Source organism: Bison bison, unplaced genomic scaffold (genome assembly GCF_000754665.1).
Source record: "Bison bison bison isolate TAMUID 2011002044 unplaced genomic scaffold, Bison_UMD1.0 scf7180017864334, whole genome shotgun sequence".
In the NCBI taxonomy this organism is placed as follows: domain Eukaryota; kingdom Metazoa; phylum Chordata; class Mammalia; order Artiodactyla; family Bovidae; genus Bison; species Bison bison.
Window position 1 is genome coordinate 53,200 of NW_011494906.1, and position 14,018 is coordinate 67,217.

At 47.4% G+C, this 14,018-nt stretch overlaps 2 protein-coding genes across 2 annotated transcripts in view; one reads left to right on the forward strand and one right to left on the reverse strand.

Moving 5' to 3' along the window:
• The window catches only part of LOC104998649 (HRAS-like suppressor 3), a 22,424-nt gene extending 9,081 nt beyond the window's left edge, over nucleotides 1–13,343 (reverse strand). The window contains exons 1-3 of the mRNA XM_010853941.1: nucleotides 13,259–13,343; nucleotides 9,330–9,432; nucleotides 3,928–4,196 (exon numbers count right to left, since the gene is read on the reverse strand). Of these exons, the coding sequence (XP_010852243.1) occupies nucleotides 3,928–4,196; nucleotides 9,330–9,432; nucleotides 13,259–13,267 (381 nt within the window). The 5' untranslated portion in view covers nucleotides 13,268–13,343. The remainder of the gene's footprint in view (nucleotides 1–3,927; nucleotides 4,197–9,329; nucleotides 9,433–13,258) is intronic.
• LOC104998717 (HRAS-like suppressor 3) overlaps nucleotides 1–14,018 on the forward strand; it is a 50,860-nt gene that overhangs the window by 23,947 nt on the left and 12,895 nt on the right. The gene's annotated exons all lie outside the window — the stretch shown is intronic.

The window sequence follows — 14,018 nt, forward strand, 5'->3', positions numbered from 1 at the left end:
CATGCAAAGATGGGCTCGATAAAGGACAGAAATGGTATGGACCAAACAGAAGCAGAAGATATTAAGAAGAGGTGGCAGGAATACACAGAACTGTATTTGGCCTTGGAGTATGGAATGAAGCAGGGCAACAAAAAAGATCTTCACGACCCAGATAATCATGATGGTGTGAAACTGACCTAGATCCAGACATCCTGGAATGTGAAGTCAAGTGGGCCTTAGAAACCATCACTATGAACAAAGCTAGTGGAGGTGATGGAATTCCAGTTGAGCTATTTCAAATCCTGAAAGATGAGGCTGTGAAAGTGCTGCACTCAATGTGCCAGCAAATTTGGAAAACTCAGCAGTGGCCACAGGACTGCAAAAGGTCAGTTTTCATTCCAGTCCCAAAGAAAGGCAGTGCCAAAGAATGCTCAAACTACCACACAATTGCACTCATCTCACACGCTAGTAAAGTAATGCTCAAAATTCTCCAGCCAGGCTTCAGCAATATGTGAACTGTGAACTTCCAGATGTTCAAGCTGGCTTTAGAAAAGCCAGAGGAACCAGAGATCAAACTGCCAACATCCACTGGAGCATTGAAAAAGCAAGAGAGTTCCAGAAAAACATCTATTTCTGATTTATTGACTATGCCAAAGCCTTTGACTGTGTGGATCACAATAAACTGTGGAAAATTCTTCAAGAGATGGGAATACCAGACCACCTGATCTGCCTCTTGAGAAACCTATATGCAGGTCAGGAAGCAGCAGTTAGAACTGGACATGGAACAACAGACTGCTTCCAAATAGGAAAAGGAGTACGTCAAAGCTGTGTACTGTCACCCTGCTTATTTAACTTATATGCAGAGTACATCATGAGAAACATTGGGCTGGAAGAAGCACAAGCTGGAATCAAGATTGCCGGGAGAAATATCAATAACCTCAGATATGCAGATGAGACCACCCTTATGGCAGAAAGTGAAGAGAACTAAAAAGCCTCTTGATGAAAGTGAAAGAGGAGAGTGAAAAAGTTAGGCTTAAAACTCAACATTCAGAAAACTAAGATTGTGGCATCTGGTCCCATCACTTCATGAGAAATAGATGGGGAAACAGTGGAAACAGTGTAAGACTTTATTTTTTTGGGCTCCAAAATCACTGCAGATGGTGATTGCAGCCATGAAATTAAAAGACGCTTACTCCTTGGAAGGAAAGTTATGACCAACCTAGATACCTATTAAAAAGCAGAGATATTACTTTGCCAACAAAGGTCCGTCTAGTCAAGGCTATGGTTTTTTCCAGTCATCATATATGCACGTGAGACATGGACTGTGAAGAAAGCTGAGCGCTAAAGAATTGATGCTTTTGAACTGTGGTGTTGGAGAAGACTCTTGCGAGTGCCTTGGACTGCAAGGAGATCCAACCAGTCCATCCTAAAGGAGATCAGTCCTAGGTGTTCATTGGAAGGACTGATGATAAAGCTGAAACTCCAATACTTCGGCCATCTGATGTGAAGAGCTGACTCATTGGAAAAGACCCTGATGCTGGGAGCGATTGGGGGCAGGAGAAGAAGGGGACAACAGAGGATGAGATGGCTGGATGGCATCACCGACTTGATGGACATGAATTTGAGTGAACTCCGGGAGTTGGTGATGGACAGGGAGGTCTGGCGTGCTGAGATTCATGGGGTCGCAAAGAGTCGGACATGACTAAGCGACTGAACTGAACTGAAGGTTGGGAAGATCCCCTGGAGGAGGCACTCCAGGATTCTTGCCTGGGAAATCCCATGGACAGAGGCACCTGGTGGACTATGGCCCATGGGGCTGCAAAAGAATCAAATATGACTTAGTGACTAAACAACATCAACAATAAGAAGAACACAGTGCTGTTAAAAATAAAGGAATATTTAGAGAATAAAAGCAATTCTCAGAAAATAAAAATATGATGCAAATTACAAACTCAATAGACATTTTAGAAATAAATTTGGGGAAATCTCTCAGAAGGAACAGCAGAAAAGATGAAGGTATAGAAAACAGCTTCCAAAGGTAAAAATGAAGGAATAATCCAGTCAGTATAACCTTTGAATAATAAACTTTCCAAAAAGAGGGACTAGCGGAAACTCAGAGGCGGGGAAGCAAGAGTGAAATAACTCATGAAAATTTACTAGGACCAAAGGATATATGTTTTCAGATTGAAATGGTGCTTTGAGGATAAAAGAGGACCTATGCCAAGGCACCTTAGTGTGAGATTTTAGAACACTGGGTAAAGACAAGACATTACATCTTCTAGAGCAGGAGAGAAAAACAGGAAACCGAGAAATGATCAGGAATCAGAATTACTTTAGCTTTCATCATAGCAATGCTGGAATCAAGAAGACAATGGAAGAATGCCTTCAAAATCTTAAAGTAAAACAATTTCTAACCTAGAATTATATACCTATGTGATTAGTTGCTCAGTCGTGTCCAACTCTTTGTGACCCTATGGACGATAGCCCACCAGGCTCCTCAGTCCATGGAGAATCTCCAAGCAAGAATACTAGAGTGGGTTGCCAGGCCCTCCTCATCCAGGGGGTCTTCCCAACCCAGGGATTGAACCCAGGTTTCCCACATTGCAGGCAGATTTTTTCCTGTCTGAGCCACCAGGGAAGCCCAAGAATACTGCAGTAGGTAGTCTACCCCTTTTCCAGGGGATCTTCCTGACCCAGGAATCAAACCAGGGTCTCCTGCATTTCAGGAGGATTCTTTACCAGTTGATCTACCAGAGAAGCCCTGGAATTCTATACCTATACACACTATTAAATCAAGTGGGAGGGTAAATTGAAAAATAATTCAGACATACAGGATCTCAAACAAATTCTCCTTCCATGCATCCTTTTTTAGGAAGCTGCTGAAGGAGTTTCCACCACAAGAACTGTGTAAACCAAGACAGGGCTTCCCAGGTGACTCATTGGTAAAGCATCCACCTGCCAAAGCAGGAGACATGGGTTTGGTCCCTGGATTGGGAAGATCCTCTAGAGAAGGAAATGGAACCCCCTCCAGTATTCTTGCCTGGAAAGTCCCATGGGCAGAAGAGCCTGGAGGGCTAAAGCCCATGGTGTCAGAAAAGAGTCAGACACAATTTAGCTATTCAAGAGTAACAACAAACCAAGAAAGAGGACATGAGAAATGGAAGATGGTGCTCTGCTGCAGGAGACAAGAGAGGGAAATCTTTCTAGAATAACAGCAAAAGGAGCTCCCAGGACAATAACCATACCCAGTGTAAAGAGTAACTGGTAGGCAGAAAAATATCCCCCAAAGATGTCTAGGTCTTAATTCCATAATATGTCTGATTCCGAATACTTGTAAATACATTATGCTACATGGAGAGAGAGAATTAATATTGCAGATAGAATTAAGGTTGCTAATCAATTTACCTTAGAATAGGAAGATTATTCTGGATTTCCAGATAAGCCCAATGTAATCACAAAGTTTCTGATGGAAGGGGAAAGGAGTAGAGTCAGTATCATAGTGATGCAATTGACAGAGACTCAACCAGCCATTTCTAACTTTGAAGACGAAAGGGAGCCACAAGCCAAGAAATGCAGGCAGCCTCTTGAAGCTGGAAAAGACTAGAAAACAGGTTGTCTGTGAGAGCCTCTATAAAATAACACAGCCTTGCTGACACCTTGATTTTAGCCCCATGAGACCTGTTTCAGACTTCTGACCTCCAGAACTAGAAGACAATACATTTGTGTTGTGTTAAGCCACTGAATTTCTGGCCATTTGTTACAGCAGCCATAGGAACTCATACAGCAACCAATTCAAGTTCGAGCCTGGCATGTAGAGTTAACTGTTGTCACCATTATCCTCTATATCTTAAGGCAACGTCTGGGGCATGTGGCCTACGTGAGTGAGAGAAGCAGCAGAGAAATAAGAAACTAAGAAACCATGGAGCTAGGGACACACTGAGGACCCACCTGGTCACTGCGGGAGACCCCGTAGCGCAGCTCATTGACGAAATGCTCGCAGTTCTTACTGGTCAGACTGTAGCACAACTCCCAGCCCACCAGCTCCTCTGCCCACTGGACGATTTTGCTGGGAGGGAATGGGTTGTACTTGTCATCGTGCTTGTTGTTGACCCTGTACGGATCTCTCCCAACCACGTCACACAGCCGTTCCTTCTTTACTATGGCCCTGTCGGCCACTGCAGACATGATACTGGCCCCACCAGCTCCCGCGATTTCGCCTGTGGATTCAGGATGAGGAACACAATTGGTCTTGGGCGGGCGGGAGCCTAGCATCCACCACATCCACAATGGGATGAGCAGATGAGTCAGGGTCAGAGCTGTGTGGCCTTGGATAAAACCCTTGTGGTCTCTGGTCCCTGGTTTTCTTATCTGAAATAAGGAGGAGTAAAATCCTATGATTTGCTGTGATTTTTTTTTTTTTAACATAGAGAAGCTGGTCTTGTACACCCTGTGACACTTCAGGGGCCCTCTTAATTGTGCAGTATGGGCCCTGAGCACACCCACTTCCCTGGGGGAAGAGAGTGTGAATTGTTTGTGACCCTGCCAAGGCTCCACTTTTCTGACACACACAAAGCTGATTACTGCAGAAAACTTGAATGGGTTTGCAGAAGGGGATTCTATCCTTCTGGGAATAAAGGGACCAAAACCCCATAGCTGCTCCCAGGGGAGTGACACCAGGGAAGTCAAGGAGGGGTACATTCGCACAGCCCTGGTCAATGCTGAGGGGCTGGAAGGTGCAACAGATTTCCAGCAATAAAGCTGCCTTGAAGAAAGGGATTTGGGGTCAATACAGGGGCCAGGATGGTGTGGAGCAAAAGCTGGTGCCTGCACAGAGATCCCTGTTGAGGTCACCAGCTTATATCATGTAGGGAGGGTATGATGACTGAAAACTGGGCTTGCATTAAAGAGGTGGACCCTGGGGAACATCACAGCTGAGACTCATTCCCTCAGAGAGCCTCCGTGGCCCTGCCATGATTGGGAACCCCTGGTCTCTCCCAGGAGGGGAAGCATCCCATTACATGGGGCAGGACCCATGTTGCACTGTGACGCCATGTGACAGCAACAAGCAATGGCCAGAGGGTCTGATCAGAGTCCAGGTCTTGTTCTGCTCAGCTTTCCAGAGAGGGCTGAACCCCTCTGCCCTGAGAACAACTCTGAGGTTTAGAAAATCAAGGAATTCAGATTTTCTCCTAGTAGGGCAGGAGGTGCTTAATGGATTCAGTGAGGTAAATAGAAGAAGATGCTGTGTTTGAGCCCCGAGTCTATTGAAAAGGTCAGCGTGGGAACTGGGTCAGGGGAGTTCTGGAGACCCATCCACCTTCAGCCCTTTGGCGGGCAGATAGGATCCTGGGACTGGGGAGAGGCAAGCAAGGTGCCTGGGGCACAGAATTTCAGGAGGTTCCAGCTCCAGAGGTGCAAGTTCAGAGTCAACACCCAACAGTCAGGGCTTCCTTACACTCCACACGCTGGGTGCCACCCTGGTGAGAGTGTGCATAGGCTCAGAGGCAGAAGCAATGGGTGCTGATTCTGGTTCCATCAATGCATGGTCTAGACACATCACGTTACTTAGCTGAGCCAGTGCTGGGAATCCACAAATACAAGCTAAGATGGATTCATGAACACACATCAACTTATGAATTTAAGGCTCCTTTTAAAAGAATTATTTTCCTTTTTAAAGTTAGTCATGAGAGACTATTTTCTTGGGCTCGAAAATCACTGTGGATGGTGACTGCAGCCATGAAATTAAAGGACGGTTGCTCTTTGGAAGAAAAGCTATGACAAACCTAGACAGCATCTTAAAAAGCAGAGACATTACTTTACTGACAAAGGTCCATGTAGTCATGTATGGATGTGAGAGCTGGACAATAAAAAAGGCTGAGTGCTAAAGAATTGATGCTTTTGCACTTGGTGTTGGAGAAGACTCTTGAGAGTTCCTTGGACTGCAAGGAGATGAAACCAGTCAATCCTAAAGGAAATCAATCCTGAATATTCACTGGAAGGACTGATGTTAAAGCTGAAGCTCCAACATTTTGGCCCTCTGGCTCAAAGATCTGACTCATTGGAAAAGACCCTGATGCTGGGGAAGACTGAAGGCAGGAGAAGGGGATGACAGAGGATGAGATAGATGGATGGTATCAGTGACTCAATGGACATGAGTTTGAGCAAACTCTGGGAGATGGTGAAGGACAGGAAAGTCTTATATGCTGCAGTCCATGGGGTCACAATGAGTCGGACATGACTGAGCAAGTGAACAACAACATTAAAGAAAATACCAATTAAACAATTGGAGAAAGGTCACATGAATATGGCAAATAATCAATGAATGAAATTTGGGGAACCTCAGACTTCATAGCAGAGCATCAGGTTTAAAGGCAGGAGACAGAGTAAGAGCCAGGGTTTGAGTCCCACCACTGCGACACTCTGCTATATGACTGTGGACAAGTTGCTTAACTTCTCTGAGTCCCTAGTTCCTTGTCGAACAGGTCCAATAAGTCCCACCTGTGCCTACAGCTGTGGACGAGGAGCTGCAAGGATTTAAGAAACAGATTAGGTAAGGTGCCTCCACCAGTGCCTGGCATAGGGTTAGTGCCCAGCAAGTGTTGGCTCTCATTAGTACTGGGCTGTTCTCTAAGTTTCCTTCCAGCTCTGACTTCCACCATTTGCTCAGTAGTATGAAGTCAATCCCGCTGCCTCACCTATTTCACAAGATTCCTGTGAAGCTCCAATGAGAAGATGCAGATAGAAGCATCTTTTCCCATTAAGGAGCATTTCTCACCCAGTGACGGGTATCACACTGTCTACCCAGATCCCTGTCATGCCTTTCCTGTCTCTGGTCCAGCAGTTACACCCACTCAGCACAGTCAGTCAATACTGAGGCCCTACTATGTGCCAGGTCTTGTCCAAGGTGCTGAAGCCTTCCATGAACTTGACAGCGTACCTGCCCTCAACTAGTATACACTCTAGTGAAAGGACACTGACAGTGAACAAATAGAACAAAGAAAATACTTTCAGGTTTTGAAAAGGCTGTGGGGAAGATTAAGTGAAGTCACACAGGAGAGGATGACCAGGGGAGGCTGCCCTGGCTCAGGCTGGGGAGTGCCACGCCCAGGAATAGCCATGTGAGTTGAGACTTGAATGATGAAAGGGAGGCAGCTGTGGTGAGAGCCAGGAAAGAGCATCACAAGCAGAAGGGAGAACAAAAGCAAGGACCTCAGGAAGGAAGGCTGCCAGAAGGCCAGTGAAGTCTGGAGACCCAAGAGGAGAGAAGAAGAAGAGGAAGATCAGATAGGCAGCCTGGGCCAGACCATGCTAGGCTCAGAGGCCACAGCACAGATTTGAAATTTTTTCTATACGTGACAGAAATGCCAGTTGAAATTTTAGGGAGAGGAGTGACATAATCAGATTTATATTTTACAATGATCATGTTGGCTGCCCAGTGAAGGAAGGACTGACAATCGTGGACAAGAGGCAGAGAGACCAAGCAGAACTGCAGTAGCATCAGGTGAGAGAGCATGGTATCTTACCCCAGGCACATCAGTGGAGATGCTGAGAAGTGATCAGATTGAGGGTCTGCTTTGGAGATAAAGCCAATAGGATTTCCTGATGGATTAGATACAGGGTGAAAAGGATCAAGAATGATGTGTAGACTTTTGGTCTAAGCAACTGAATGATGTTGTCGTCTGGAGCCCTCCATCTGAGGTGTGTCAAGTTCAGCATGCCAGTTAGACACCTAAGTGAAGATGCCAAGTAGTCAAGAGGTTATACAAGTCTGAAGCTGAGCAGGATGAAGCCTAAGTTAAGGTTGTGGTGTTAGGGAGACATCAACAAATAGAAGGTATTAGAATCCAGGGCACAGATGAGGGAGGAGTAAAAATGAGAGATAAGGGAGAGGAGGAGGAACCCACCCCACGCCCCTCCCACAGGAGGCCACAAGGAAGGGCCTAGAGGGAAAGGAAGAAAGGCAGTGCCAGGGAGCATAGAAAGAGGTCACTCATACTAAATGCTGCAGAGAAGCAAGAAGACGTGGAACCAGGATATTGATGAAGCCTTGATAAGAGCTGTTCCAGGAGGGGCGTAAATACCCCTCAGAACAGAAGAGAGGATGGGAAGTGAGGAGCCAGCAATGGCCACGGCAGACAAGAGATCTACCCCATGGGAAGTTAGTTAGAATGTGTGGTCAAGGGGGTCTTCGTTTACCAGTGGGAGATACTCCAGTAGTTTCAAAGGCAAGAGGAACAACACAGAAGGCAGGAGGGAATTTGAGGGCAAAATGCTTATGAAAGTAAGAGGAGGAGTCCAGGGCTCTAGTCCACCCCAGGGGCTGTCTTTATAAATAAGGGCAAAGGCAGATTCTGTGGATGTCGAGATTGGTGGTTTGGTTGATCAGGGTGGGACAGTGATTCTACCCTGGTTACTTTGATTTCTCTGTAAATGCTGCATGAGGTCACTGATTTTGCTACCATCCTAGGTCAGCAGAAGACACACCCAAGAATGTTCACAGCATCCACACGCAGAGCAGCCTACAACTGAAACATCCAATGCCAATCAGCAGAAGAGTGGTTAACAAATTGAGGGATTCCCATTGTCTGAGGATACACAGCAATGGAGAAGTAAGAACAGCATGGGTGACTTCATGGGGCCAGTGAAAGAGCTGGACACAAGAGTTGCCCTGAAGTTCTAGAACAGGCAAAAAAAGCAGGAGGATCTAGGGGAGTGGCTGCCTCTCAGGAGGGAGAGAGGGTCCTGAAGAGCTATGAGGGGCTTTTAAGGGCTGTGGAGATGTTCTAGGCTTTGATCTGTTCATCGTCACATGGATGGATATATTTTTAAAAATTCATTGACTATACACTTGACTATATTGTGCATTTTACTGCATTTAGGTTTGTCCACATTTAAGTAATTCAGGAAAAGGGAGTGGGGGAATCCTCAGAACAAAACCCCAAGTTAAGAATTCTCAACCTCAGTTTACAGATGAGAAAACTGAGGGTGGAGAATGAAACTGGATCCACAGTCACCTCTGCTGCCCAAGCACCTGTGCTCTTTCCAAGTGATTTATTTAATGAAGATTAAAGTTAAAAGTTGAATATATTTTATACAAGGTCATAATATATACAATGCATTGTAGTAGAACCACCCCCTTGAAATCCCACCTCAATCTCTCTGCACACCCCTTGGGTTCCAAGGAGCAGAGTTTGAAAACCATGGCCCTACACCTAGATATCTTCTTGTAGCACTCAGGAACCAACTGCCAGTTGGGGAGCAAGAGGAATATTGGGGTCCCCTGTTACCCACAGCTCCTCCATCCCCTCTGCTTCCAGCCTCAGCACGGTGGAGGCCCTGGGTGCCCTTACTTGAGGGTGCCAGGTGGACCACATATCCACCGCCAACGTAGACAGCCCAGTGTCTGTAGAAAGGGCGGAAGATTTCAATCAGGTCTCCGGGCTGGGGTTCAGGCTGCAAAACCAAGAAGAAGGCTGTTAGAGGTGATGGGAAAGCTGGGAACCAAGGGTGGGGCTCAGCCCAGAGGGAGCGGCTGAGCGGCCTTCATCTCACAGCTCTCCAGGATGTCCTCCCGAGTTTGCCCGGCCATGCTGGTGCCTGGCCCACTTCACATGTCTGCCAGGCACTATGGGCCTGCCCACCTGTCATTACTACTTGCAAAGTGCACACCTCGCTGGGACTTCTACATTATTGTTTCTCTTTCTAGTATATTATTTACTGAATGCTTACTCTGAGCCAAAGACTCTGTTGACCAGTTTTACAGGAATAGTCAATAAATTCACACAACCCGCCTATGAGGTGGGCACTGTTGTGAACCCCGTGTGATGAAAGAGGAAATCAAGGCTCAGAGATGGAGAGAAGATTTTGTAAAACCACCCATCCCCTGAGTGATGTGAGCAGGACTCAGCTCTAGGCCGCCTGATTCCCAGGCCATCGTCTTGACCACCACAGTGACTGTCGGGCAAGCACACAGGTTATCTGACTAGAGCTGCCCACCTGGGGGCCCTGCAGAGGCTGCCAAATCTAGGGGCAATGGTATTCCACAGACACTCCCCCTACCTGACCCAGAGCCTGGCAGACAGGTGGAGTCAGCCTCTGGCAGTAATGTCCCCCTGGCTGCTCCCTGGCTGCTCCTCCTAAAGGTGAGAGTGCGTGCATGAGCGTGTGACAAGCAAAGGAAAACTCTCTGTGCACTGTGCTCACTCCTCTACTTCTGACACCGGATGTGTGGGTTTCCCACACTAAGCAGTTCAATCCTCGGTGCACACTGACTGGGTGTCCCACTGTTTAACTCAGTTCTGACACTCACGGCTCAGAGTCAGCGCAGACCCTACAGGCTTAGTCCCAGGAGACTGAGCTTCAGATGCCAGTTGCAAGTTGAAGTTGTTTCCTGCGCTCTCAATAACTGGCTGTAAATTGATGGTTCCCACAGTCCCCTCCCTTGGGCTCAGTGGTTTGGTGGAACAGCTCATAGAACTCAGGAAAACAGTTTACTTGCTAGATGACCCATTTACTAGAAAATATGCAACTCAGGAATGCAGAGGGCAAGCTGTGGGGCTGAGGGGGATTCAGAGCATCCTTGCCCACTTCAAGGAACTCTGCTCTCCAGCACCTCCACGCTCTCACCAACACCCCAGCTTAGCAGTTTTATGGAGGCTTTATTATGTAGGCTCCGTTGATGAGATCATTGGCCATTGGTGATTAATGCTACTTCCAGCTCTTTGATCACTTGGTCAGTTGAAAGGGGCTTCTTCTGAATGATGAAACGGATTCCTCTCTCCCCTGCTGCTGCTGCTAAGTCACGTCAGTCGTGTTTGACTCTGTGCGACCCCTTAGACGGCAGCCTACCAGGCTCCGCCATCCCAGGGATTCTCCAGGCAAGAACACTGGAGTGGGTTGCCATTTCCTTCTCCAATGCATGAAGGTGAAAAGTGAAAGTGAAGTCGCTCAGTCATGTCTGACTCAGCGACCCCATGGACTGAAGCCTACCAGGCTCCTCCATCCACGGGATTTTCCAAGCAAGAGTATTGGAGTGGGTTACCATTGTCTTCTCTGCCTCTGTACCCTACTGCTCAGGAAGTTACTCGGGTTTTAGAAGCTCTGTGGCAGGAACCCAGGACCAAGACTAAATATACATTTCTCATTACATCACAGTGGGCATGTGTGGGAGTGAGGATTTGTGTGCGTCTGCAGGGGAAGGTGGGAAGGATGCGGAAACACTCATCAGAGCCCCGCCCTGTGATGGGAGCAGTGGCCCAGAGCCTGAGAACAGTCAGGAGATCTTCAAGATCACTGTCATTCAATGTACTGAGGTCCCAATACCAGACACTGTGCTAAGAGCTGCAGGTAGGGGCACTCCGATCTGGACTTCCCTCGTCTAAACCAACCATAAATCCCTTTGGGACACCTGGAGACAGAGCTCCTCAGAGGTTGTTCCAGCCCTCTGTCCTTTTCCACTCACCCCTTGCTCTTAGGGGACAGACCCATAGGGGCCTGCCCACATCCCACCTCCAAACTCTGGCCTGACTGAGAGACTCCATCAAAGATGAGTAGGGAGTGTGGACTCCCCCATGTATGGCCTCCCCTAGGATAGCAATGATGGGCAGTGGGAATAGCTCATCACCAGTCTCTAGTGGCTGTGAAGCAGGGTCAAGGGCAGTTCATTTCTATTTATAGAAGCACTAAAACTGCCAAGAAGTATCCCATGTGGCAGGAAAAATATCTTTTTTTGCTGCAATTTTACAGACAAGTCATGCTATCTTATTGCAGTAACTATAATTTATCTTCCTAGAAGAAGTCACCCAGACCTTACTGAGAACCAATTTCAGAACACTGGACAATGGTCACAATTTATGAACCTCATTTGTTTTCCAGAATAGAAGAAAAAAAAAGTACATTAATTGTTGGGTGAGAGTTAGGAGGTTGTCAGGGATCTCAGTGGAGAAGGAAATGGCAACTCACTCCAGTATTTTTGCCTGCAGAATCCTATGGACAGAGGAGTCTGGCAGGCTACCTTTCATGGGGTTGCAAAGAGTCAGACACGACTGAGCGACTGAGCACAGGGCTCCCCAAAGGGGAATTTAAATGAGTTTTTCCATGAATAATCCAGGACTTAAAGGCAAGGCAGAGACCCAACCCTCAAGGAGTTTATAGATTAGAAAAAGACATTTTGGACATGAGTACTATGGGGTCAAGTAATAAGCTGCCAGTAGGTGCACAGACTCAAGGAGTTCACTGTGTCCCAGGAAATGCCAGTGAAAGGAGAGCTATACAGAGAAACAAGCTTGTAAATATATAGATATATGTGTGTGTGTGTGTGTGTGTGTGTATACACCCAGCAGCAAAATTATCTACAGAGAAACTTGGACTCGTCTCACCTCCCCTTTCTTTCTTAAGTTCATGTCCAACTGAGAAGGCTGACCCTAAAAATTGTCCCTGAATTCACTGTCTCCTCATCTCCCGTCCACTGACTTGGTCCGGGGCAGCCCCTGTGACTCCCTCTGACCCCTGAACCCCCCACCCCCACCCCACTTCCTGTCTCCATCTGGAGAACATATAGATGGACTGTTCACTCCATCCCTAAGTAATCCCAGATGTCTAAGACCATGGCCAGGGTACTGGCAACAGCAGACAGGGAAAAGGCAGAACATCAGCTGTGTCTCTACTTGGAAAGGAAATGGGGCAGGAACCAGGCATGAAGTAGCTCAGAGCGAGGCTTGATCCCTCCTTTCTTTAGAAATATGACACCTCTTCCCAGAATTGGTTGATTTTCAGTGATGGCAGGAATCTGGCTTGTTCCTTTCCAGCTGCACCCTAGGTAAGGAGCCTGCCCCCCCACGGAAACTTCTCTCATTCAGAAACACTGGCTGCTTGGGAGAGAGCTTTTCAGTAACAGAACGCTGAAATGCAAGTGCATTCTCTGCAGCAGGACTGATGCCTTGGGTGATGGAGGAGGCAGAGCAGGTGGGCCGCATTCATCTCCCTTGTCCCAGGGTTGCCCCCTCTGCTGCCACGCCAGCTTCCTCCCTGCGGCCCCCAGAGCACCCACCACTCCTCCCCATGGAAGTCCCTACCCCCCACTGCACTGGGTGCAGACAGGAAGCTCACTCTGCCCCAAGACCTCGCGGTTCCAGCAGGAAAAGGGAGTTTTAAACAACCAATATATTTTCCTATGAAAGCCATCTCCAGACAGGCTCTAGGAAGAGTAAGATCCGGCCTTTACAGGAGGGGAGCTGCCCTCTCATTTAGAGTCAGTGGTGGGGAATTTCAGGGGACTTACCGAAGCCATCACAAGCCAGAGCAGTACTGCAATCTTTCTGCTCTCACACCAGCTTTTGTGTTAAAGCTAAGAATTTCGCTTTCGCTTTTCTTCTCTTCTTAAAAACTACAAAGCTGTAAACTTTTTTTCTTTTTTTTTTTAAAGGGAGACTATTATTTGTTGTAAGTGGAAAGGTCAATGATTACCTAGCTCAAAACATAAAGTCGCTGGGACTTTAAAGCCCCCTGGAAGTAGAGTAGGAGGCTGGTGCTATCATCTGGCCTTGCTTGAGAAACCCAAGGTCTCTTTCAACAAAATCCTGGATGACTGTTCCTACTCCAGGAAGAGGGGCATTTAGAGGTTCAGAGGTGCCAACCCCCTAGTACACCTTCTAGGCCATTGTAACGACTCTAGGAAACACTGGGGCAGAAGCCATGGGGTGGGCCAGATGGGGTGTTGCACTCCACGGGACAAGCCTTCAGGAGGTGGGTGCCTCGTGGCATGTGGGACCCAGGACCTCGATGCCCCTGTAGGATGCATTTGGCTGCAAGAAGCAGAACTTAACTAAAACAGGTTTTGACAGCCTGGGCAGTCACTGACTCTGTAATAGGAAGACAGAAGCTGGTGACTCAGATCCATTTCAGTAGCTCATCGAGGCCACTAAGGACCTAGGCTTTTCCATCATGCTGGTGCTGTGTCCCCAGTGACACCCTGCCTGGTCACCATGGCTGCAGCAGCCTCAAGGGGCACATTTTTTCCTGGCGATGTCCAAATGCACTAA